The sequence below is a fragment of the Varanus komodoensis genome, unplaced genomic scaffold (assembly GCF_004798865.1).
Source record: "Varanus komodoensis strain SLA01 unplaced genomic scaffold, ASM479886v1 scaffold76, whole genome shotgun sequence".
Taxonomy (NCBI): domain Eukaryota; kingdom Metazoa; phylum Chordata; class Lepidosauria; order Squamata; family Varanidae; genus Varanus; species Varanus komodoensis.
The window spans coordinates 2,090,472-2,117,287 of record NW_025336429.1 but is presented as its reverse complement, the minus strand read 5'-3'; the positions used below and the strand labels follow the sequence as shown (position 1 = coordinate 2,117,287).

The 26,816-nt window shown below is 47.2% G+C and overlaps 1 protein-coding gene across 1 annotated transcript in view; it reads right to left on the bottom strand.

Moving 5' to 3' along the window:
* The window catches only part of LOC123035079 (complement C4-like), a 73,370-nt gene extending 48,037 nt beyond the window's left edge, over window positions 1-25,333 (bottom strand). Inside the window, exons 1-11 of the mRNA XM_044452918.1 lie at window positions 25,220-25,333; window positions 15,883-16,072; window positions 11,485-11,674; window positions 9,523-9,593; window positions 9,295-9,383; window positions 7,788-7,870; window positions 7,009-7,105; window positions 5,773-5,878; window positions 3,254-3,377; window positions 1,707-1,822; window positions 537-707 (exon numbers count right to left, since the gene is read on the bottom strand). Of these exons, the coding sequence (XP_044308853.1) occupies window positions 537-707; window positions 1,707-1,822; window positions 3,254-3,377; window positions 5,773-5,878; window positions 7,009-7,105; window positions 7,788-7,870; window positions 9,295-9,383; window positions 9,523-9,593; window positions 11,485-11,674; window positions 15,883-16,072; window positions 25,220-25,296 (1,314 nt within the window). The 5' untranslated portion in view covers window positions 25,297-25,333. The remainder of the gene's footprint in view (window positions 1-536; window positions 708-1,706; window positions 1,823-3,253; window positions 3,378-5,772; window positions 5,879-7,008; window positions 7,106-7,787; window positions 7,871-9,294; window positions 9,384-9,522; window positions 9,594-11,484; window positions 11,675-15,882; window positions 16,073-25,219) is intronic.
* Between the last annotated feature and the right edge of the window lie 1,483 nt (window positions 25,334-26,816).

Below are 26,816 nucleotides of genomic sequence, written 5' to 3'. Positions count from 1 at the left end.
GGCACAGAAGCCCTTATGGGTGATGCGCAAAAACCACGAGAAAGAACTGAAAGCTGATGTGAGATTTGAATTGCTTGAAGGAGAAGCAGCAGAGAAGATTGTCCATGAGCAGATTTTTTAAATCCAAAGAACCTCCCTGTTTCCAGGGCCAATGCCCCCTTCCTTAGTCCAGGAGTGCAGAACCTCTTTCAGCTTGAGGACCAAAATCCATCTGAGAGATGCTTTTGCTGGACACATTCCAATGATGTGTGAGGCCAAAAATACCAGCAGTTTCACTTTTTTTTCTTTTTTGGCCAGTAACTAAGCTGTAGGGGACCTTTAATTCTTTTAGAATAGTGGAAAAACTGCAGAAAGGCCAGGAAACCTGCAACTGATTAACTTTTGGAGAAAACATGATGGAGTCAGAAGAAGGGACCTTGACCATCTGGGGATACCCCCGACCTGAGGTTCTGCACCCCTACCTTAATCCAACTGCCTTTTCTCCCCCCTCCTCCTGTTCCTTTTCCCACTTCTTAACAGGGCCATGGGGCCTATACCGTGATGGTGATTGCTGTAGCTCTGGGAGAAATGTTGATTTTGTGCATTGCAAGCCCCTTTTTGTCGCTGTCCATTTGGACATCATCAACAGATGCGGCTCCGGTTATCTGAGCTGAGAAGTGGACTGGAAGGTGGCTGGCAGGTGTACCATCTGGGAGTGAAATAGACACCTGGAAGACAAAGAAAAACAACCAGAAAAGTTTATGACATATGGCTTCTGATATACACATTGAAGTTGCTGTTTGTTTGTTTGTTTGTTTGTTTATTTATTTATATTTCCATACTGCTTAATATATTGAAATCCCAAGGCAGCTTGCATTAAGATGTCTTGGTAGGAACATACAACATGTTTCTTCATAGAAAGGTGGGTTACAAACCAAATCAATCTCCACCATCAAGATTAAGCACCAGTGATGGGGAGGAAAGGAGTCTGAGGGACCAAAGAGCCCCAGACTCTTCCCTTCTCTGCTGCTGGCAAGCCTCTTTTTGTTCGCTTTGAGGCCTATATTTGTAGCCTCAGGGAGGAAGCTGGTATGTTTCTTTCCACAGCTGGTGGGGGTGGGGGGGGCAGTTCAAAGTTCCACCTCTAGGCTCACAGGGCCTCAGTACTGGGACTCTGCATCATCCAGTGGCCCCTAGACAACTTTGGAAGACCAGAGGACTGTGCCCTTGATCATCTAAAACAATGTAAGAATACTGTAACAATAAAACAGGAAAGGAACAGAGCCCCTCTCAGGTAAGCAAAGGGCCCTGTGAATAGGCATATTTTCAAGAGGCATTGAACAGATACAACGGATGAGTAAATTTATTTATTTATGTAGCGTTTTTGTATGCCGTCCCATGTCCCATTGCATATAGCCTTGGGATGGCTCACAAAAGAGCCAATCCACAAATGCATGTATATTGCCCGGAAGGAAGTAGATGCCTGGCTGTCTTCTTTCACAGTGGGCAGGGCTGTATTTGAAGGGCTCTCTAGTCTAAGTACAGTCTAAGATAAAGAACCGTGTATAACAGCCCCACCAGGCCCACGTCTAACTTCAGCTGCTTTCACCCAACCCACTCCTCCTGGGAGCAAAAAATAGTGAACAAGAGTGGAGTAAGGCCCTTCCCTTGTCACAACACAAGACAACACAACATAAGACAGAACATGTGCGCTGCTGCAGACGTACCACCACTTCAAAGGGGGCACCAGGCACAAAATAGCGCTTGGTTTTGGACAGGTCCACGGTGTATGGAGATGACACGAACTTCACAGAGGAAAGCTCCTGCTCCTCCAATTCTCCACCTGTAGGAATGAAGGAGCAATCAGTGAAGAAAAGGAAACAGATGTGACTCCTCTCTTGGATACAAACATACAAAGAGTGGGATACTCAAGTAAGAGCACCACTGTGGGGTAGTGGTTACGAGTACAGGACTGGGACTCAGGTGATCTGGGTTCTAGTCCCTGCTTGGTCATGGAGCCAACTGGGTGATTTTGAGCCAGTCACAGACTCTCAGTCCAACCTACCTCACAGGGCTGTTGTTGTGGGAATAAGATTGAGAGCAGGAGGAAGAGAATGATGTACACCACTTTGAGTTTGTTGTAAGGAAAAGCAAGATATAAATCTAACACTTAAATAAATAAAGATACTGCAAGCATCCAGCAGAATACATTTTCCTTCTCTTCTCTTCTCTTCTCTTCTCTTCTCTTCTTTTCCAACAAGCTCAAGTAAACCACATTGCCCAGATCTGCCCCACAGTCAGGCTCCGCATAGCAAGAAGGGTAATTCAGAGTGTGAGAAATGAAAAGTTACTGTTATTAAGTGTTAAGGGTGAAAAACAGGAATAGGACAGGATCATTGAAGTCTCTTAAGGCCAAAAAGCCTGAGAATCAAAACATGTAAATGGTTGTTCTAAGAGCAATATTGTTTCTTACATCAAAAGTCCTGAAAAATGCCAGGAGGGGTAAAATTGGGGGACAGTGGTAAAACTGTCACGTTCAGTGGAGGAGAGCAGACAACGGATTACTTTACAACTGGCGATAACCAGCCTGGAGAAAGGCCTGTTCTCATTATCTCATCCTCCCCACAAGATTTAAGAAACATTTTGGCGTCAAGTAAGAATTTTCAAGGCCACTTTGGCCTGTTGAACTTTTAAAAGGCATAGAGTGCACGCGTAATAAGTTTATGAATAGTAAATGACACACCTCTCATAGGTAATGGGCTCATTAGCATGAACGTGGGATGTATGAGCGGGAGGGGGGAACATATTAAGGAGTAGTATGATATAGGTGGATGAGGAAGATTGTGACTTCTTAGTAACCAGCCAATGGCGAAGCGGGGATAGTCTTGAGCATCGGGGAAAGGAATGTATATAATCTCATTGATGTTTGAAATAATTGCTCTTTGTTCCTCAGGCAACTGAGGCATTGAGCCAGCCTTTGCAAACGCTTTTTGTATGGAATAAACTGCTTGTGCCTACTCGAATCCTGTCTCAAGGAGTTTTAAATCTCACAAGAGCGATCATGTTAGGCATCCTGAGTTTTAGTGCAGAGCTGAGCATTTCACAATATTAGCTGAAAAACACTGCACATCATATTAGGGCTGGAAAAAAAGAAAGAGAGGAAAAGCAAGAAAAATATCAAGCCTAAACTGCTAAACACAAAGGCATCTGATCAGTTTTGGCTAAGCATTACTGTTAGACATGCTCCAAGTGGAGTTCCCTGATCCAAACTTACTCGCTCTCTCTATGACTGTCACGGCGATGTAGAGCGCTGTTCCAACCAGGTCCTGAAGAGGGCGCCCTAATTTCTCGGAAAGAAGGCTTTGCTTTAGGGTCACTGAACCAAGGCCTTCAGTCACCTGATAAGGATGGAATTAGGGCAGGGGTACAGGAAAATATGTATTTATTTCTATGCTGCTCTGGGAGGTTAGCAACACTAACAGACAACACAGAAATGCAATAAAACAGCAATAAATCACATTGCAACATTTAAAATAGAATGTAAAACCATTTGAGCAACTAGGACAAGTTCAATTCAGCTAGATCTGCTAGTAAGAAAAAAAAAGCTGACATAACCCCTACTCTTGCATACTAGCTAACTCCATTAAATGCCTCAGCATGGAGAGCAGTCTTAACATTGTGCTGAGAAGGCAGCAAAATTGGCACTGGGTAGGCCTTGGGGGAAGGAAGGACTCACTGGAGAAGAGCCTACTGCTGGAAACGATTCATGGGAAAAGAAGAAGGGGATGGCAGAGGATGAGGTGGCTGGATGGAGTCACTGAGGCAGTTGGTGTGAGCTTGGGTGGACTCCAGGGGATGGTGGAGGACAGGAAGGCCTGGAGGAGTGTTGTCCATGGGGTCGTGATGGGGTGGATGCAATTTTGTGACTAACAACACCAACAGGCCTTGGGGTAAAGATCATCCATGGTCACTGGAATGGATGCCTTCCTTGATGCCACTAGCCAAGCCTCCCTACAAGGTGGGATTCAGAGGAAGGCCTCAGATGGGTCATGTGTTGTCAAGATGTAAGGTACAGGATAAATATTAAGGTTGGCTGCAAGCACATTTCCCCTGGGTCTCGAAAGAAGGATGGAGTGATGCTCCATAGCGAGGGCAGAAGAGTTGTGGGGGAGGTATAAAAGAGGCAAGCAACTGCAGGCTTTCCCCAGGCCTTTTTGGGCCACTGGGAATGTCTGGCATTGTGCTCTCATGGAATGGTTGCTACGGAGGGCAACCTTCCACTAAACGGCTGCCGTGATAGGCACAGCTAGTCACAAAACTGATTTCTCAGAAGGCGAACAGTGAGAAGAAAAGTAATGAGTCCAGGAACGTTAAGTACAAGGCAGAAATAGGATTGAAGCTGCACAATGTAAAGCCACTCCTTTGAACTTGGAGGTGGCACTGGAGGGCAGAACTTCACTTTGTGGAATGCCAACATCCCAAGTAAAACAATAAAGTGAAATAGAAATCTGAAGAAAGAAAAATCAGGAGAGCAGGGGAACTAGTGGGTATGGTGTTGGGAGATCCCCAAAACAGAGGACCCTCATCTATCCATCAGGTGTAGGTGCTAAGGATGGGAAAGGGCACTGCTGGCCCAAGGCACTTTTCTCCCTGGGGCAGAACAGCGAGGAGGCCCCCACCCCACCGGGTCAAGGCACGCAGCACCAGAGATCAGTTAGGTTATTTCTGGTATGTGAGGCAGAACTTCCAAAAGCACCTCTTCCCATCCCTGGCAGCAAAAACACAACAGCAACAAGTATAAACGCTCTGCATTTTGCTGCTGTGCAGGGCAGCCAGACCTGCTGCCTGAAGCAGCTACCTTGCTCTGTTTAATGGTTGGGTCGGCTGTGGGAACGGGTGCTGGCAGCAGCTGGCTATTTCTTTGTTCGGGCCTGATTTGGCAAGTCACTAATTAAGAGAGAAGCTGGACAAAACAGAATACCAAAAGGGACAAGCGGGATCTGGAACACATGGTGCCAACTCCTGTTCCTGGCTCAAGCCAGCCAGCCAAGCCTCCTCCATAATACCCCATTTTATCCACCTCCCATATGGTTCCCTATTCCCTGCCCACCATATTCATACAGTCCCTACCCACATTTCTGCAGCTGCTAGAGCCTTTTAAGTTCTCCTGCTGAGGTTTTGTTTGATTTATTTAGAGAGCAATCCTATGGCCTGTAGACCTCACAGCAGGAAGCACAGGACAATCTGGAGTCTCAGATCTGAGGCCAGAGACAGCACTCTGATCTTGGGGCTGGGAATCCACATCCCACACCTCCTGTATACCCCCTAAGCAGCTGGCACAACTATGCTGGCGGCCTCTCTAAGTTTACCCACAGGGAGGGGGTAAAGCAGGTGTTTCAAGGGGCAGGAAGGGGAGCAGATTAGAACTGCCATGTGTTATGGTTGGCTTGGAGTGGCCTGAAGTGGCCACTCAGCCATCCCAGACTGACCCCAAGGGGCAGAAAGTGCCATTTTGCAAGCAGCTATGGGCCATTGCTTAAGCAAGAGGTGTGGGGCAAGGTGAAGATAATTCCACCACTTCTGCCGTGCTGCACTGGATACAAGCCTTATGATTTGCAAGGTTTACAAGCCTTCACATGTGGGGGCTAAACAGCATCAAGGACACAATGGGCAGCACTGCTCCCTTAAAATTTATGCGCTCCCATGTGGCCCATAGCTTACAAATAAAGCCTTTATGATGAACAAGAAAACGTTAAAAACAACGGAAAACAATGAAAGCCTGAGTTCTTTTACCGAGACTTGTTGCTCCAGTCCTGAAATATAGATTTTTTCCCCGTTCTCATCAGTGACGCCAAAACGCACGTAAGCCATGGCAGTGACCCCCTTCCCGTAGAAAAATCTGTTGAAGAGGGAGTGGAAGCCAGGCAGAAGACAAAGGGTTAGCTGAGGAGGAGTTTCTTACAACAGCAACGACAGCAACGTTTTTATCTGGCCCAGATTAAAGCTCTCTCAGAGCTGTCTCCAAAAGATTAAAAGTTTAAAACTACAAGACAAAACTTGGTTTAAAAAAACCCCATGTCTCCCCACTGCCACTGTTATGTTTAAAAGTATGGAATCACCCTCAGGAGCACCTCAGCTTCTAGCCTGCTCAGTGATTCTGCCTCTCCAGGGTGAGTACCGCTGTAGAACATTTTATTTATTTATTTATTTATTTTATATTGCGATTTATATCCTGCCTTTTTCCTACAAAGGGCTCAAGGCAGCTTGCATCATTCTCCTCCTCCATCTTATCCCCACAACAACAACCCTGTGAGGTAGGTTGGGCTGAGAGTCTGTGACTGGCCCAGTTGGCTCCATGGCTGAGCGGGGACTAGAACCCAGATCCTCTGAGTCCCAGTCCCATGCTCTTAACCACTACACCACACTGGCTCTCCAGTGTGGATCCATGTGGATTCATGTGCTAAAGGTGCAAATATGAAACGGATCCATCCAATATGAAATGGATCCATGTGCTAAAGGTGCAAATCCCTTTGCTTAGACCAAAGGGCATGTGGCCTGTGCTTTCAGCCATGTGGAGAGCATCCATGGATACAGGAGACTCTCCTCCCCAGGACGACACCGTCCATGAGCCAGAAGTACCCGCAACAATTGAGGGGGGAGGGCAGGCTTGAGCTGGTTCATTTTAGGCAGCTATCACCACAAATCTCCCCTTTTTGGGGCCAGGTGCCGAGGGTGGGGGGCTCACCCTGAATAAATGGTGGATTTTAACTCACCTGCATTATTGGTTTCTGTATATGCCCCTTTCCTACTTGGACGCCCTCCAACCATTACACCTCCCAGCATCCCCCAGAGAGCAGTGGCTTTGCTTGCTAGGAATGGGGTAAGGTCTAGCTCTACAGCCCTGTGTAGATGACACGGGGTTGGGGAAGGCATTCATTGTTTCATTTTGCAGTAAGTACTTGCAAGATGGGATGCAAAACATTTTAATTCATTAACGTTATCATAAAGAGCAGCCTGAATACAACTTACTTAGCCCGAATGCCAATTTCCAAGTCAGAGTCCTGCTGTTCAGAGACCAAAATATATTTCCGTGCTGGAACAATCGTCACGTCAAAATGGGGGAGCACTAAATGAAAGTTGCAGACAAGGGGGAGCTTGACAGGTACGGTTTCCCTTATTATTCCCATAGAAACACTTTGTGCAGCCACTAAAGAGCTTCTGGGAAACTCTAGGGAATCCCAGGCAGGGCAGAAAAGGATCATTGCGTGCTGCAGCTGGGAGCAGGGTCTCATCTGTGATAGCCCCAGGCATGGGGAACATGATCTGCTCAAGCTGGCTTGATTCATCTCCGTGTCAGGGATATTTAATGGGAAGCATGGTGGAGATGCTGCGATGGGGGGACATGTCTCTCATGTCTGTCACCTGGGTGGGCCTCACTCGCTCTCCTTTCCTTCTGCTGCAGCCAGGTGAGATGGCACTTATCCCCTTCTGGTGGCTTTGTGATGAAAAGTGATGTGGCTACACTTGAGGCCCTGACATATGCCCAGCCTCACCACCCCCTGGAGCTAGCTTTGTGAAGCTGCATCATGCTAAACCAGGCCATTACTATCTATTCAGCAATACTCAGAGCTGTTTGTTTTGAATCAATTGCTTTCTCAGGAAACGCCTTGTTTTAATTAAAAAATTAACTGCAATTCCAGGATGCAGTCAACGTTTGCACTTTCTTGAATTGCAACCTGCCACACAGCTCTTAGAAACTCTGAGCATCTATCCAAGCAAGAAAATGTGCTATCATTCCAGAAACATACCATATTTTTTCACCTCAAACTCTGTTGTTGTGTTGGAGTCCAGTGAGTTGACAAACTGGGCTGTGATGCGCCAAATGCCAGGCCTGTGAGGGAAGCAGTAAGACAAAAGGGCAGGACAAACTCAGTGATGTTTGCATGTCTGAAATTGTGCTCCCTCAAGAGGCTCTCCTCACCCTGTGATGTACAGCAGTCTTCCCTAACATGGTGCCCGCCAGATGTGCTGGACCAAAGCTCCCAACTAGCTGAGGCTGCTGCGAGCTGAAGGCTGTTCCATGGCAAGCACATCTGGACCTCAGGAGACTTTCAAGGGCGGTTTGTGGCCATGCTCCATAGAGGTCTACTGATCAAAGAAAAACAGAAGCAAAGAGTTCTAGTGGATGGATGCAAGCCTTTGACTATCCTAGGGTAGGCCTTTGCTTCCTGGTTTTAGTCTGACATTAGAGCTGCTAACTTGCCAAACAGCCCCTGCTTTTTCTGCCTTTAACAGCAACTGCAGGCATCAACAATTTTCAAGCATTTCCAAGGTTAACTTTTGCATATTAAGCGATTAGCAGAAACACAGGATCAGGCCAGAACGTTTTTTCCAAAAAACTGGCAACCGTGCCTTAAAGTTACAATCAATCCTATAGTTTAACCCCCGAAAAATGTGAAGCAATGACTGAAATCTCAGACTGAGCTTCCAAAAATTTGGAAAACTTTGGCGCTCTCAGGGGTCAAACCAATTACATTCTTTATATTTGGTGTCAGCACTCTTTTCTTTTTTCTCTTGGTCAGAGTTCCTGGGCCAGGAGCGAAGTGCAAAGCTCCAACATCCACTGTTGCACCTTCCAGCCCCACCATGTGCGCCTTGCAGCTGCTAACGGCATTGGAGGTTCTTCCCGGATAAAAATAAAAAGAACCTCAGGAAACCAAGATTCAAGGCGGATGCCTGGAAGTACTTCCTGACAGTTAGGACCCCAAAGGTATGGAATGAGCTTCAATGGGAGGTGGTTGAAGCCCCATCGGTGCGGGTGTTCAAGGACAGCTGGACATGCACATGGTAGGTCTGTCATGAGCGGAGCCGGCTGGAGCTGGGGGTCAGACTAGACAGCCCAGGAGGCCCCTTCTGAACATGCTCTGTTTCTAACCTCCCTATCTCAGCCTGATGTTTGTTTGGGTGGTTAGGGATGTTTGGGTTGTTAGGATGTTGCCTTGAGAGAGGGAAGAGGCGGTTTTGGAACCAGCTCCTGCAAAACAGCCTTCCAGTTCTTTAAGTTCCCTTTTGCTATATGGTACAACGAGGAGAGACTATGGATCCATTTGTTTGTACAGAATGAAAAAATATTAGTAGCATTCATGCAGAGCCCCTGGAATGTTGCCTTCTTAGGCATTTGCTTATACAAGCCTCACCTAGCCAGAGCAATGAATGCTGTGGTGCTTCCCATCTGCAGGCACCAGAATACTGAGGGCTGCTGTACATTACCTGCTCTGACAGATTGGACCTGATTATGGTGCTGGTCAGACTTACTCAGAGATATCGGGGATTTTTAGGTGGCTATTTATCACAAAATTCATTGGCATCAACTCAGCTTTCCGGACCTGAAGACCCCGGGGGTTCTGATACAAACCAAAAGTCAGAAAGACAAACAGGTGGTGAGGTTTTAAAAAAGCACTGAGGTTCACATAAGCAAATTTTCCCACCTCCACGCCCCAACCAGAGCTTCCTTTTTCTGAACCTGAGCAAGAGTCTCATTACCTGAATATTGATGAGGACTGATTCAGCGGTTGGCCGCAATTTGTGATCCAGGACAAAGACTCGGAAATTCACTAGAATTAACAAACCAAATGTGAGCATGGGAATAAAAACCAAGGGCTCCTGGGTTGCATGTGAATGTGTGTGTGCGTGATGGAAGCGGGGCGGGGGGAGAGAGAGAGAGATTCTCTGTGTATCATTATAGCCTCAAACTACGAACGGCCATGCTCAAGGGCCCAACTAATCCAGTATTCTGTTCATGCAGTGGCCAGTCCCCTGCCCATGGGAAACCCACAAGCAGGACGTGAGCGCAACAGGAACTAGCGTTTAATGTTGTGAGCCGCCCCGAGGCTTCGGCGAATGGGGCAGCATAGAAATGTTTTAATAAATAAAATAAAATAAAATAAAATAAATAGTGTGTATGGGTGCACTGCCTCTGAAACTGGGGGCAGAGACATTAATAGCCTTCTCCTTCATGAATTTGTCCAATCCCCTTTTAAATCTGTCCAAACTGGCAGCTATCAGAATGTCTCATGGAAGTGAGTTCCACATGCACTGTGTGAAGAAGTCCTTCCTTCAATCTGTCTTGAACCTCCCACCAATCAAGGGATTCTAATATTAGGAGAGAGGAATAAACACTTTCTTCACACCATGTATAAATTTGTACACCTCTAACATATCTCCGTCCTACTTGACTTTTTTCTCAGTTAAACAGTCCCAAATGTTGTAACCTTTCTTCATAAAGGAATCATTCAACTGGATCTTCAACATTAAGGTTAATTTCCTAAGAACCATTCTATTGTTTCTTCAACACAACAAACAAATAAATAAGCAAGCAAGAATCTGCTAAGGCAGACACTTTTAACAGTGGAGGAGAAAAGGACATACTGTTAAAGACCACATTTCCAAGCAGTGAGATATTTCAGGATTACCAACTGCCTTAGAAGGAAGTTATTGGAGACATACAGTGTGTCTGTGACACAAACGTCATTGCTGCATATATACAGGCTGACAATAGAAACACAGAAGTTGCTTTATTCCACGTCAGACCCTTGGTCCATTTTGCCCACTTTAGTCAGCACAGCCTGGCAGCTGCTCTTCAAGGATTCGGTAGGATTATTTTCGAGAGCCATCTGAAATTGCCGTGAGCAGATTCTTGGGCCTTCAGCATGCAAAGCAGGAGCTCTGCCACTGAGTCATAGGATGTGGAAGCACTGAGTTAGCACCCCAACAGATTTGTTTTCCAGCTGACTTTTAGAGGAAATCTGCAGGACCACAGGATTTCCTACAGAGAGCTAAGTCAGCTCTCCACGTTCTTTCAGAGCTAGTTCCTGCACAGACTAAACTGTGGCTCCTCGCACATACCCTTGTCCAGTTGGTTGGGAGGAGGAAAAAAGATAAGTCACCAATGCCTATCACCAGATTGTCTTCTTGGGCCACCCTAAGTAACAAAAGACTTATGGAAACCACCCTGAATTCCTAGGAGGGAAAAAGGAGGGAAATAACTATAATACATGCCTATGTACCTGAGAGCCAGTGTGGTGCAGTGGTTAAGAGTACAGGACTGGGACTCAGGCAACCTGAGTTCTAGTCCCTGCTCAGCCATGGAGCCAACTGGGTGTCTTTGGGCCAGTCACAGACTCCCAGCCCAGCCTACCTCACAGGGTTGTTGTTTTGGGATAGACTGAGCGCAGGAGAAGGAGAATTATGTGAGCCACTTTGAGTTCATAAGAAAAAAGCAGGATATAAATCTAATAAACAAACATGCCCCGAGAGCCCTTTCAGTATGCATGGCAAGTTCCAGGTGTCTATGTTTTATGCCCTTAGCACCATTGTAATGACATCCAGACCCACACCCATTTTTCTTTTTATAGGTAATATAGACAGGCAGGATGAAGGAAAGCGTCCATTCAAATAAACAGGACAATACAATTGGACTAGGAAGGAGGCTAAAGATGGACTCACCCTTTTGCCGAGGAGTGTAGATCGGCTTGTCTGTCTGCACAAAGAGGTACCCGCGCCGGGAACTCCAGCGCAGGTTGAGGGTCTGAATGCCATTGGGGCTGGGGAGCTGGGCACTGTGGGCAACAAGCTGGATGTAGCGGTCCCTTCGCTGGCCACTCAGACCACACTGGGCGAAGAGAGCATGAGTCACCTGCAACAGCGAGAAAGCGGAGACATTGAAGGTCGGCCAAGACCTCCGGAGGAAAAGGCCACCCTTGCAAACAGCAAACTAAGCGATCTGACGTCCTGCACTGACCCCTGCTGGATGGCATTTGCATGACTGAATGCTTTCTCACCAGGAAATGTTCCTGGATGGCACAATTTATGGGAAAAGTCCGGGTTAGAAGAATCGTCCTTTTTTGTTACAGAAGCGAATTCAGTGGTGCAAACTTCCCATTCGCAGTCTGAAATGGTATGGCACAGCAGGAATGATTTTAGCACCTTGTCTTCTGATAATTCCCCAAAAGAGCCAAGCACCATCCTTACATCACTCTCCCAGACCCTGGTTATATGAAATGAAAATGAGGTGAGTAAAAGCAGCAGCAGCAGCACTGTAGTTCAGATTAATAATTCAGTGTCAACATTTCAAAATGTTTGTTTTCCAAAGCATGGAGCTTCCACGGTGAGGGCCACCTTAGAAGAGCCAAACAGTGCGGTCGGGGATGAAATGCTACACTGCAAATTGCAACTGCTCATCATGGCTTTTGCCATACACACTTCCCTGTCCCGCAAAGAAGAGTCCAACAATTCAGGCTGCTGTGTTGATTCATCTCAACAAAACAATTCTGGCAGTTTTCCTCTTCACGAGGACCTGGGCTTTTGTAAAGTGGCCGGATCTTAATTGGCCATTCCAAACCAAACCAAGCCTCTCCGTATTATAACAGGGAAGAATACATTCTTGCTAAGAAAAATCAATCAGTTAATGTGAGGATTTCAGCTAAGCTTGGAAGGAACAGAGAATCCTGGGGTGGCTGGAGTGGCAATTCAGATCCATGTCTCTGCTAGTAGAAACATTCCAGTGCTATGTTCTTGGGCTGCACCACACTAGTGAATACAGTATAGTGCAGTGGTTGTTTCGGACCTGCCAGTAGATCTCTAGTGAAGTGCAGTAAATCAGCAAGGATTTCTGGCTCCTTATTGTTTAGCAACAGTAGCAAGACACTGACTCCCTTCCCACCCTAAATTAGTATTTTACTGAGATGGAAAGAGCTTGGGAGAACCAAGCTTGGGAGAACTTGGATTTTTATGCAGAAGTACTATGAGCTCCACTCAGTTCTGGAACTCAAAACAAAACTCTGGGTTCAGAATTCTTTAATCCTAACCTTAAGTCTTCTGCATTTGGCTTCACTTACAGAATTCTAGTAAAAAAGCAAAACCGAGCATTCTGGTGACATAAAAACGGAAACAAAACAAAAGGAAGGATGCTAGACACTTTATTCTTTTTAGTGTTGGGCAAAATCCTTTTTATTTTCCTGACATTTTAATATTTAACTGGTTCTATCTTTGATTTTACAGCTAATGCAGTGTGTTGTTTGTTGGTATGTTGCTAAGTTTTTTGTAAGCCAGGGTTGTTGTTGTTGTTGTTGTTTTTTTGGTAAGCCATTCAAAGACTGTGGTATTGGACAGCATATGAAAACTTTAAATAAATAAATGGTTTTTTAAAATTGCAGGTCCTAATAAAAAAAGAAAGTAGATACTGTAAGTCTGATGTCTGCCTCCCCTGGTAGAAGAGCAGAGCCTTGGGCTGAAGACAGCTGAATTTGGATCCTGGCTCAGCTACCAAGTTTCTTGGACAATTCTGTTTCACTCAGCCTAACTGATCTCATACTGGTGTTGACAGGAGGAAAAAGGGCAATTTCCTTATGTGCCATCCTGACTTCTTGGGAGGAAAGGCAAATACAGTACACAGGAAATCAGTAGCAGCAGGAGCATCAATAGCGATGCAGCTAGAGCTGGGCTTGGGGCCTTACCTCCCCTCCCCCATAAAGAAGGACCCAGAGAGCAGCAAGGGATGGGACAGTAGCAAGAAGTCTGGGCTGAGTACGCACAGCCACTTCCTGCCATAGCATCCTTTTTTCCTATATTTAAAAATGCTTTGTAATCAATGGGCAGAAAGTCAGGCATGTGCACAAATGCTAATTGTTCTTGTTTTGGCTTCAAAAACATATTGCCTTTGTGTGTGTATGCATGCACATGCACCGATAAAAGAAAATGGGGCTTATTCCTAAGAAATTTGTGTTGAGCATCAGGGTTGCAGAAGCAAATTCCATTTTACTCGAGATAGTACTGTGATTTAAGTGAGCTCAAAGTGCAAAAGCTTCTTTTTTCATCAGGATTGGTAAGTGGATGTTTTGTTTTGTTTTGTTTTTGTTCTAACATATCCGAACAATAGAAGTAGTTGGAAAGCAAACAATGACAATGGTAGGGGAGAGGAGAGAAATTTTCATTGTTCGTTTTACAATTTCAGTAAAGTGTATGGCCATACTGGGAGCTGGATTTTTTTTTTCTGTCTAAATGTGCATAGGATTGTGCCCTATAACCAATAAATCCAATCTCTACCTAGCTGTACCCTTGCTAATTGTTATCTTTTTAACCTTGATAATTTTTTGTCTATTAACATGTGAAGTAGGATGACTGACAGCTGTATAAATACCCTTTTCAGCATCTACGTGAAAAGCGGAAGCCTCTCTATAGAACAGAAGAAAAGTGGTTATGCCAATTTTAATTTTTATTACTGGAACTTCAGACTGCCTCCCATCAGTGTTCCCCTTTTTCAGGCCCCCCACCTTCTTCTCCATATGCTGTGCACATCCCCTTTTCCCCATCAAGTTCCCACTTCGAGTTCTGCATTGCTGTTCTTATAAAGCTAATTTCTGCCTGTCAGCACCTAATTGGCCATGAGTCTGCTTTTCTATGTCTCACAAACATCAGCAGATTATTTCAGACCAATTTGTAAGAGCAACCCTGGAGTCTCTCCTGTCAAGACAGCACTTTTATTAGTCTTTCAGTTAAGGCCTTTGCTTTGAAGCATGGTTGCAGGCAAACTTCAGATATTCCCTCAAACCACAGATTGCCCTAAATCTGGAAGTCAAAAGGGAGGACTTGGTGTGTACAACCAAGCTCTGTGCAGGCACCCAATCCACTCTGAGAGCCAGTGTAGCATAGGGGTTAAGAACATGGGACTGGGACTCAGGGGATCTGGGTTCTAGTTCCCACTCAGCCATGGAGCCAACTGGGTGACTTTGGGCCAGAAATAGATGCTCAGCCCAACCAACCTCACAGGGCTGTTGTTGTGGGGAAATGACTGAGAGCAGGAGGAGGACAATTATGTGGGCTATTTTTGAGTTCTTTAAAAAAAGGAAAAGGGTGGGATAGAAGTCTAATAAATAAATAAATGCACAATTTGGGCTTGGTTGGCCAGGAATAGAGGTTGCCTCAACCTCCCTCAACTCCTCTCTGGAACATTCTGTCTCATTCAGAAGAAAAGCAAGACAGAGTTGTGTTACATCTTAAAGATGAACAGATTTACTGATCTTAGATACACACACCCAGCTGGACTCTGGAGCTGATTTAGTTCTTTGGCGCTGCCTGAGATCAGTCACACTCTCTCACTGGGCTGCCAATCCTTCTGACCTAGTTTTCAAGATGTTTAGAACAGGGATACAGAACATCTTTCAATCTGGCCAAATTCCATTCTGGATAAGCTTCTGGAGGTGGGTAGAAGGAAGGCAAAACTGTGGGGTCAACATGCTACCATATTTTTCCTTAGAGCTCCATCTACCAGGAAATGCAGCTTAGGAGAGGCACTGGAAGCTTTCAGATGAACCAGTGATCAGGAGAAGGGGGATGTGCCCATCTGGAGAGCTCTGCAAGGCCAGATTTGACCCCCAGACCTAAGGTTATGACTGCTCTTTAGAAGAACAGATACTGAAGCTGAAGCTCAAATTCTTTGGTCACCTAATGAGAAGGAAGGGCTCATTGTAAAAGATGCTGGGAACGATTGAAGGCAAAAGGAGAAGGGGATGGCAGAGCCTGAGGTGGCTGGACAGGATCAGTGGTGAGATGTGTGTGGGCCTTGGTGGACTCCGGGGGATGGTGGAGAACCTGGAAGAATGTTGTCCATGGGGTCGCAAAGTGTTGGACACAACTGCAACTGAACAAGGTTCTTTAAAACAGACCCTGTAAAGGGTTTTGCCCCTCCATGAGTGCATATTGTAAGTCTGAATTGTCTGTGTGTTCAAACTAAAGGCTGCTAACATGGATGGCAGTGGAATCATCCTGAAGAGTCAACTAAGCCTGTGATGCAGCCGGGTCCTTCCTCACAGGGGTGGAAATACAAAGACCCATTGTCACACGTACCTTCAAGGTTACTTTTTCTATGCACTCACTGCACTGAAGATTGAATGGCACCTCCTGAGAGCATTTAATCCTGGTATTCTCATTCTGGAAAAAAACTGTGCCAAAGAGCCCAGATGGGGCTCCCTCAACTTGAAGTACAACCCCCACCTCGGTCCCCACCGTCACCACACTGGGGGCCACCATGAGCAACCTGTGAAGTGAGAAAAAACAGAGATAACGTATGGTTAAACCTACAACTACCACCAAGCCATTCCTGATTCTAAAGTCAAATTCCCCAGGATTTTGCAATCTTGGATTAGGAAAAAGAAATGGTAGAGAGAAAACAAAAGACTTATTTTGTTTCCAGACATTAACAAAAAACTTGCTGTCTGAACTTTCCATTAGCACAAATTGTCCCTTTGCCGTCACAGCAGTGGGGAACAGGCCATAACGCAGTCCTGGGTTTGGTTCCCAGCATCTCTAGGTGGGGCTGGAAAAGTTTCTGTCCAAAACCCTGAAGTGCTGCTGCCATTTGCTATCAAAACACTGAACCATGGCCCTCGCTCGGTGTAAGCAGCTCCCTGGGCTTCTGGGCAGGGCTGGCTCCAGGTTCTTGGAGGCCCTGCAGCAGGCCATCCTCAAAGGCCCCCCTTCCCTCCATCCACCTCCTTACCACCTCCTCTTGCTCCCACTTGCTTATTCTGCTGAGCAGCCAGACCATGGCAAGAGCTGCATCTCCTCACCACCACCGCCATTGTCTGGGCCGGAGCAAGAGGCCAGAGAAGAAGCCAGGTGCAAGGCAAGAGGCAGTGGAGCAAGCCCAGGGGCTCTTGGCAGCACCCCTTTGCTGCGGTGCAGGCCCTTGGCAGCTGCCCAACCATCATTTTTGCTGGCCCCAATTCTGCCCAGCACTCCCTTGAAAACGCATACTCCCCACCCCAGTAGCAGATCACTCTGTTTCGCACGCAGACTGCTGGAGAGGACTGCCCCACCATTAGGCGGAACAAGGCCGCCATCTTAGGCAGATGGTTTTGAGTGTCATGCTCCAGACAGTTCGATGTTGCAATGCTCAAATAGCTAAATGTTTAATCTATGTTAAACAGCTCTGGCCTGAGAGATACAGAGAGTGTGCCGAGTATATAACTATTGTATTTTCACTACCACGGAGCAGGGAGAGGAATTTGAGAGATTTTTCTGCCACAGGTACCAAAATAATTTGTTTGGCCTCCAGTACTGTGCACTTGAAGAGAAGCCATGACACAATGTAATAAATCAGTTAGCAAAATATCTTAAGTTTGCCCTTGCAGCGTGTCTGGGAAAAAATCCCTAAGACTTTAGCACAGACTTCCTAGCCGTGTAACCTCAGAGTGTTGTACTGGGCGCAGACATCCTTATTCTAGTCTTCATGAAGCTGACTGAGTGACTTTGTCACTGACTCTCAACCTGACTTACCTCACAGGGTTGCTGTGGGGATAAAATAGGACTATGAAAGCTGCCTTCAGTTCATCACAAGAGGGAAAATGGCAGGGTATAATTGCAATACAATAACCATTATAACTCCTAGCATTCCTGCCTATTGGTTGTGATGGCTGGGGCTGATAGAATTTGAAGTCCAAATCAACTGAAGGGCACCAAGTCAGGGAAAGCCGACTTAGAGACTTCCAGTCAGAGAAATGGTCTGTGCAGGCCTGTTTCTTAGGTCCCCATCTCCCTCTGATAAGGAGGCTCACCACACAAATGGGAAATATCTTTTTTTTTTTTGTTCCATTATTTCTATACCTCCTTTCAGGACAAAAATATGATCAATGTTGTGACCCACCAGGCCAAAACACGGCCTGCCAAGCACGCCTCCCTCAGCTAGTGTGGGTTGTAGGCCTCAGGGGCCCACTGCCAGCTTGCATGGCAACCACCTAGTTTCTAGCAGGTGGAAAAAATGGGGACCTTCCACACACATGCTCTGGTTTATAAGGCTGGTTCATGTGTGTGGAAAGGTGACCAGCAGGGAGAGGAGCTGGGATAGTCCTCCGAGGCCTGGCAAAAGCCCACTGGGCTTGCACCCTGTTCCTTCAGCTGCCTCTCCCTCTGGTCAGACAATATGGTGGCGAGACACCCCGGGATCTATGCTCCCTGGCTCTCAGCCTGCCATGCAAGCAAGAGCAGGCGGGAGAAAGGATGATGAGAAGTAAGAGTGGCACAAGCAGATGGAGACCACAGCAGTGAGAAGGCCAGCCGACTCATGGAAGCTGGGAGTCCACGGAAGGTGTCTTGCCCAAAGGCCCTGGGAGCCATGGAGTCAGCCCTGAAATCGTGGATCGTGAGGGAAGGGGATTGTTTATTTTTTGCCCTTTTTGTAACACTGGAGCTTTTATTTGCTCAAGAGGGCTAATCAGAGCAGATTTAAGGAGGAGAGTTCAGTCCAGGATATCTTGACATTCTGGATAAAAAGGACTGGATCCAAGTTTAATCATGCTTACAAGGAAATTAATTAGACCGGGAATGGGCAACTTGTGGCCCTCCAGATGGCCTGGCCTATAATCACATCATCCATCCCCATTTGCTATACTTGTTAGGGCTGATGGGATTTGTGGACTGCAAATGACCTACCCCTGAGTTAGATTGTAGATAATCATGACTAACTGGTCCCATTGATTTCAATGGCTAAGAACTTAAGAGCCATGCTGGACTGGACCAAGGGTCCATCTAGTTCAGGATTCAGTTCTGGCTGACCAGCTGCCCACAGAGTCTCACAAGCGGGATGTGAATGTATCAGCACTCTTCTACCCATGTTCCCCAGCAACTAGTATATAAAGGTGCAATGCTTATGATACTGGTGGCAACCTATAGCCATCAGGATGTGTAACCTTGTTTTCTATGAATTGGGACAATCCCCTTTTAAAGCTCTCCAAATTGATGGTCCTCATTATATTTGTGCAAGTGAATTCCATAGCTGACAACAAAATCCTTTTATCTGTCCAGAATCTACCAATATTCATCATCATGAGAAGATGACCCCTTTGGGGTCTGATGTTATAAGAGAGGGAGAAAAATGTATACTCTCCTTTTTTCTAAGCTAAACTATCCCAGACGTTGTAACCTTTCCTCAAAGGGGAATTAGTCCAGCCTGTTGGTCATTATTTAGTTGTCTTTTTCTGAACTTTGTCAAACTCTACAATATCTTTCCGGTGCACTGACTCTGCTCAGGTTTCTGCTCCAAGCACAACTAAGACAAGAACCAATCAAAGAGAACATCATTACATAAATTCCAATTTTCAACGAGGAATGTCGTTGTTTATGTAGTCAAATTGTACGTCCACACACAAGAGAGACGTATCAGCAGCGAACACCAAGGAAGAATTTAGAAACATAGAAACAGAGCAAGTCAGAAGGGACCACCTGGACCATCTAGTCTGACCCCTGGCTCCAGCTGGCTCTGCTCATGACATGTCAAATTTGGTAGGGGAATAATTCCCACAGCAACCCAGTAAGGACTGAAGATATTCAGGGGGTGCAGAACAGTCATGGCCTGGGGCTGGGGACGTGGCCTGGGGCTGGGTGGGCTTGGAGCTCCCTCCCCCCCCAAACATCTGCCGCGCTCCGCGACTCGGACCACCTGCCGCGCTGCGCCGTCGCCGCTGTCGCTGCCGCCGGACTGGGGCGCACCGCCGAGCCGGGGGCCAGCTGACGCCGCTCCTGCGACCATCGCTGGGCCACCCCGGGCACGGAGGACGCCAGGGCCATGCCAGGCCCGCCGCTGACGGCACGGAGGAGGGCGCTGCCATCTTGCCGCCGGATGGATTTCCGCGCCCCTCGCTGCTCCCCCCCCCCTGCCAGCGCCGGCGAAAGCAATGCCTGATTGGGGCGGGGTGCGTGGGCGGGCGCCAGCTTAACCCGCCGGACGCGGCCTGGGGCCAGCGGCCAAAGGGCGGTGCTGCCGTTTGTGGCCGTTCGTGGCCGTGCAGGGCTGGGCTGGCGGGGGACTAGGTTGGTGGGGGGAAGTTTAATTTTGTACTGGGGGGGGGGGAAATGGGGAGTTTTTGATTGTTTTTAAAGTTTTATTGTATTTTAACTTGTTTTTATGGAGTCGTCCCTGGCCATGTCGATGTTTGTGTTTCCTGGGGAGTGCGGGGGCACCGCCATTGGGGTGGCCATGGGCAATGGACGTTACAGCGGTGGGGGCTTAACATGTCCGCGTAGAAGAAGGAGGGACAGATGGCTGACACCTGTCCCTCCTTCTGGTTTTGCCCCCAGCCAGAGGGTTCCAGGTAGTCTTGTCAACCGCCCCTCGGGCATGACGGTGCTGCTGCTCAATGCCAGGTCGGTCCACAATAAATCTTCCCTCATCCATGACTTGATTGTGGATGAGGGGGCCGACCTGGCTTGCATAAGGGAGACCTGGGCGGGAGGGCGGGGGATGTCGCCTTCTCTCAAATGTGCCCGGCTGGGTATCTGGTTCAGCACCGTTCACGCCTGGAGGGGAGGGGAGGGGGGTCGCTTTGGTTTACCGAGCCTCCATCTCCCTCACGGGACTCCTGGTCCCTTCGAGGCCAGGGCTGGAGTGCCTCTACTTGGTGTTGGGCGACCGAGACAGATTGGGGATTCTGTTGGTGTACCGTGCACCCTTCTGCCCAACAGTCTCCCTGCCTGAGCTGACGGAGATCGTCTTGGACCTGGTGTTGAGGACCCCCAGGATGTTGGTCCTGGGGGACTTCAATCTCCATGCCGAGACTGTTCTGACCGGGGTGGCTCAGGACTTCATGGCCTCCATGACTGCCATGGGGCTGTCTCAACATGTCACCGGCCTGACCCATGAATGTGGACACACTCTGGACCTGGTTTTCTCGACGGGGCAGGAAGAGGGTGGTCTGAGGGTGAAGAATTTATGTCTGACACCCCTGTCATGGTCAGATCACTTCCTGGTGAGGTTTGTGCTCGAGAGCGGCCTCTCCCTCTGTAAAGGAGCGGACCCAATTGTGTGGGTCTACCCCCGGAGCCGGATGGATCCGAATAGATTCCTGAAGGCCCTGGGGAGTTTCCGGCTAACAAGACTGGTGCTCCTGTCGAGGCTCTGGTTGAACTGTGGAACAGGGAGATGACCAGGGCTGTGGACACGATCGCTCCTAAGCGTCCTCTCCCGTTGGGCAGAGCCCACTCTTCCCCTTGGTGTACACCTGAATTGCGGGCGATGAAGCAGACTGGGAGACGGCTAGAGCGTAGGTGGAGGAAATCACGGAATGAATCTGACTGAACACACTTGAGAGCCCATTATCGGGCCTATGCTGTGGCGGTGAGGGCGGCGAAAAAGAAATTCTTTTCCGTTTCCAGTGCCTCCTCAAAATGCCGTCCGGCGGAGCTTTTTCGAGTGCTGCAAGGCCTGGTTCGTCCAGGTCCTAAGAAAGATCTGGTTCCACCCTCGAAGGCCCGCTGTGACGATTTTGCCAAGCATTTCAGGGAGAAAATCACTCAGATTCGTCACGAGCTAGACTCTACTAGTGACTCATAGGTTTCTGGGGAGATACCAATGCCGCCATCTGGTCCAAAATTAATGGATGAATTTCAGTTATTGCGGCCTGATGATGTGGACAAGGTGCTTGGACGAGTACATCCCATCACTTGCCTATTGGACTCTTGCCCATCTTGGTTAATAAATAACTCCAAGCACGGGATTGGGATCTGGATCTTGGAAGTGGTTAACGCTTCTCTGAGGGAGGGTCGGGTACCTGCCCCTTTAAAGGAGGTGGTAGTCCGACCGGTCCTGAAGAAAGAGTCACTGGATCCAGAGATGGCCACTAATTATAGACCAGTGGCCAACATCCAGTTTCTGGGCAAGGTGTTGGAGCGGGTGGTGGTGGGACAACTCCAAGCTCTCTTGGATGAAACTGATTATCTGGACCCATTTCAGTCCGGCTTCAGACCCGAGTACAGTACTGAATCTGCCTTGGTCACCCTGTACGATGACCTGTGCAGGGAGAAGGACAGGGGGAGTGCATCCCTGTTGGTTCTTTTGGACCTCTCAGCGGCTTTCGATACCATCAACCATGGTATCCTTCTGGATAGGCTAGCGGGATTGGGGGTTGGAGGCACTGCCTTGCAGTGGTTCTGCTCCTATCTCAATGACCGATTCCAGAAGGTGGTGCTGGGAGACTATGGCTCTGCGCCATGGCAGCTATGCCATGGAGTACCGCAGGGGTCCATTTTATCCCCTTTGCTGTTTAACATCTACATGAATCTGCTGGGAGAGGTCATTAAGAGGTGTGGGCTGTGGAATCATCAGTACGCTGATGATACCCAGCTCTACCTCTCATTTTCCACCAATCTGGGTGAGGCAGTGGCTGTGCTGAACCGGTGCCTGGCCGAGGTAATGGGCTGGATGAGGGCCAATAAACTGAAGCTCAATCCAGACAAGATGGAGGTCCTATTGGTTGGCGGATCGGGCTTCGGTGAGGGTGAACTGAACCTAGTCCTGAATGGGGTTGCACTCCCTCTTAGGGACAAGGTCCGCAGCTTGGGAGTGCTCCTCGACCCAGAGCTTTCATTGGAAGCTCAGGTGACAGCAGTGGTGAGAAGCGCTTTCCTTCAGCTTCGGCTGATCCATCAGCTGCGCCCCTACCTGGAGTACGACTGCCTGGCGACGGTGACACACGCACTGGTGACTTCCCGCCTAGACTTCTGTAACGCGCTCTACGTGGGGCTACCCTTGAAGACGGTCCGGATACTTCAATTGGTTCAAAATAGAGCTGCCAGGCTGCTGACGGGGACTGGGCGTTATGTTCACATGACTCCAGTCCTCCGTCAGCTTCACTGGCTTCCCATTGAAGTCCGGGCCCAATTCAAGGTGTTGGTGATGACCTATAAAGCCCTAAACGGCTTGGGTCCTGGTTACCTGAAGGAGCGCTTACGTCCATATATGCTCGCTCGCCCCCTGAGATCTGTGGGAGAGGCCCTTCTCCAGGAACCCTCCATGAAGGAAATTAGGAGGGTAAGTACTTGGAGGAGGGCTTTCTCTGCGGTGGCGCCCAATTTATGGAATGCGCTCCCCAGAGAGGTCTGCCTGGTGCCGTCGTTATTTGTTTTTCGGCGCCAGGCGAAGACCTTTTTATTCAAACGTCATTTTAACTGTTAATACTATTTATTTATTTTATTCTTTGGCCAGGGCAACTTATTTTATATTGTTAACCTGTTTTATATTTATATTTTTATTTTATAATATTTTAATTTATATATTTGTGAGCCGCCCCGAGGCTTCGGCGAATGGGGCGGCATAGAAATTTTCTAAATAAATAAATAGTCACTGACTGTGCAAGGGTGGGGAAAACAGAATGCTGATTCACTGCTGGGGAGAATGGAACAGAGCTGGGCTTTTAAAAAGTGCAACCATGTTCAAATGTGCAGTTCCAGGGAAAAGGAGCAGTTTCAAATTAATATCAGAGGATGTAAGGTGCAGTTTCAAATTAATATCAGAGGATGTAAGGTCGGGGATATAACAACAGGCAATTGTCAAGCTCTCATTCCCTGGTTGTGACACATCTGGCTGGCTGACATCAGAAACAAAAAACCTGAATTAGAAAAAAGGATGAGTTTTTAAAAAGGGAAGGATTAGAAAGATAGTGCTAGAACTAGCAAGGCATCTTACAGTGCAATCTTAAGTATGTCTTACTCAGAGGTAAATCCCATTGAGTTCAATGTGGCTTACTCCTAAGTAAGTCTGTACTGAGAACCGAAGCCTTAATCTACGGAATCCTGTTTTGTTGTGCATACAGTTCATTTCTATCACTCCTTTAAAAATTAAACAAAAACAGTTCAGTGTGTGCATGAGGAAATAATATATGTCTGTACTTTCATAGTATTGTTGTTGGCAGCAGTCTCCATGGCTGAATTTCCCAGTCTCTGCTGGTTCTTAAAACTGAGCACAATTCTGGAATTTCCAATTTTGCATAAATGAGTTGATTATGAAAGAACGTGTGTGAGGATGTGGGGGTGCTGCATGTCACCACATAGCTGCAAAAATTTCACGTAGTCATTTATAGGTACTCCAGTACAGACTTCAGTCCTGATCTGCAATCCCATTGTACCAAAGAAACTGCAATTCTAAACATACTTACCTGGGAGTAGGTACCTTCAAATGCCCCATGGGACTTACTTCTAAATAGAGTAGTGTAGAGTTGCATCGTTTATGCTGTGTAAATCATTGTGTAACCCTTGCTGGTCACTTAATCCTGGCAGGTCTCACCCATTAAGAAAAAGTAATATATTGCATGTCCAGGGATTTATGACTTTCCAAAAAGCTAACACAAAATCATGAGCAAATGCACATTTCTATGCTCCATACTCAGTCTCACTGCATTAAATGGGGCTCAGACGATTGCAGCCTGAAATGGTCTAGCCATTTACTTACTCAAGAGTAAACCCCATTACATTTAATCAGGCTAACCTTTGAGTTAATATGCATAGGTTTACATTTCACATCATCTCAAAATTGCATTCAATGTGTATAATAAATCAGAGGCCAAAATGATTAATAGTGCATTAAATAACTTAATATTAAACACATTTGAAAATGTGGAATAGTTTCCTTAGCATTTGCTAAACATCGTAGCACAATCTAATTATCTCACCTCCTTGCTGTACAGTATTTTAAAAATAAAATATGCATGGAGCTAGACATTATTAAATGAAACAATGCACAATATTATTAAAGAGAGAGAAGGGAAAGGGAGAATATGTGCTAACACCTGTGCCTCTTTTTCTTTTAAGTTACAAAAGCAGCCTAGTAACACCATCACACAACTAAATCAACTAACATCAGAACATGGCCTTATTGAGCAGCCCGCTGCATGGGGGTGCCTCATCCCTGTCTTCCCAAATCAGCCAAATCTAGTTGTGTCAGGCTGATAGCTCCCATCATCCAGAGCCAGCATCTCCATACTGCCTGCAGATGACAGGAGTTGTCATCCTGACATATCGGAAGGATGCTGGGTTGGAGAAGCCATCTTTAACCCATCAGCACCAGGCAGAAATAGAGCAGGCAAAGGTTTATGCAATAAGGCAGTATAATAATGCTGAAAGCTTCGCCTGTTGAACTTCTGTTTGCTATATAGTTCCTAGAAACACTGAGGCCCTCCTTTTTCTTTCTTTTCATGTCTTTTTAAAAGTAGCTTTTATTTAGATCAATCTTCTTCAACTGTGTGCTGTCTAGATGTTTTGGGCTATAATTCTCATCATCTTCAAGCACTAGCCATGTTGGCTTGGGTTGATGAGAGCTTAAATCCAAAATATCAGAAAGACATCATGTTGAGGTAGGTTGACTTGAAGGAAAAACAGGATTTAGTCCAGCTAGCCCACCCCTGCCCAACATATTCACCTTGGCGCTTGCTGGCTCAGGGCTACCAGAGTCCCCATCCATATTAGCCAAAGAGGAACCCACTTTCCAGAAGACATCTCTGGGCTACGTCTGTGCAGTCCGGACTTTCTTCGCCTTCTGCCTGGGGCTGCAAGGGATTTTGCAATTCAGTACCAGGGCTGGAGGGGAGGGACTGTTTGGTTTTCATGCTAGCAATTAACGACCCAAAGGCTCTGCACTCAAAAGGGGCGGGTTGCTTGGAAACCTGGCAGTGTGAAGAAAAGAAAGCAAAACCTTGGAAGAGCCAGCCTGGGCTGCGTGGCACATGGATAGAATATGAGAAGCAGAACAAAAAGAAGCTGGAAGGAGGCATTGATTCCTCTCCTTGCCTGAACAAGTCTTACTTCAAAGCTGGCAGGGGGACAAAAGCCCACAACAATCAGCCCTAAAGATGGAGACTCTGATGCTGCAGGAAAAACTAGGGCACGTGAGCAGGCAGCTAGAAAAATCATGGCAAAAAAAGCATCTTCTGTGAGTCTGTAGCCAAAATATAGACCCCTAGAACAGTAGAGTTGGAAGGGGCCAAGAAGGCCATCAGGTATGAGGTGAGACTGAGGGAACTGGGTCTCTTCAGCCTGGAGGAAACTCAGAGGGGATATGTTGGCAACATACAGGTATGTGAGGGGATGTCACATGGAGATGGGTAGAGACCTGTTCTCCCCTGCAGAGGAAGGCAGAACATGCTCCAACGGAGCAAAGCTCAGGGAGCCAAGGTTTCATTTGGATGCCAGGAAGCACTTCCTGACAGTTACGACCCTGAGGGTATGGAATGGGCTCCCACAGGAGGTGGCTGAGGCCCCATCGGTGTGGGTGTTCAAGGATAGGCTGGACGTCCACATGGTGGGCATGTCGTGAGTGGAGCCGGCTGGTGCCGGAGGTCAGACTAGGTGGCCCGGGAGGCCCCTTCTGACTCTCTCTGTTTTCTATGTTTTAGGTCCAACCCCCCTGCTGTTGCAGGACACCAATATACACCATCCCTCTCGGAATAGGAGACTGTGAAACCCAGACACCTGAAACAGCCTGCTTACTGAGGAAACCCTAGCACACACTTTCTTTTGTTTTTTCATCAATCAAGTAATGCTAATTAATTCTACTTAATTCTAATAGGACCATCTAGTTGAAGCTGCAGTAACATGTTCAGTCACACAGTGCAGACTTCTCTAATCAGTGCATAGCTTTGCAGTTTATGCAGTTTAAATTCGGGGGAGATGAGCAGGTGAGCAGCACAGTTACGCATCTGTGCCCTTTCCCCTGCTGTGAGACGGCTTCCTTAAGGAAAAGATCTTGTTGTTTCAAAGGCTTCAGGGGCTTAATGCCTGTGGGTGCCAGCAAGTGTGGCTTCATTCGGGGGGGGGGGGCACTCTGTGTCTAACTCTGACAGCTGCTTAATTTTGTTTGAAGGCTTCACTAGGCAGGTTCACACATCCCCCCCCCCCCCCACCCTGCAGCAATATACATAGGATGCCCCGATATTTTTTAGAACATTGCCCAGTCAGAGCCCCTTTTTAAAGGGACCCAGTGTTTTAACAACCAGCTGTCAAGAGTAATATTCCCTACA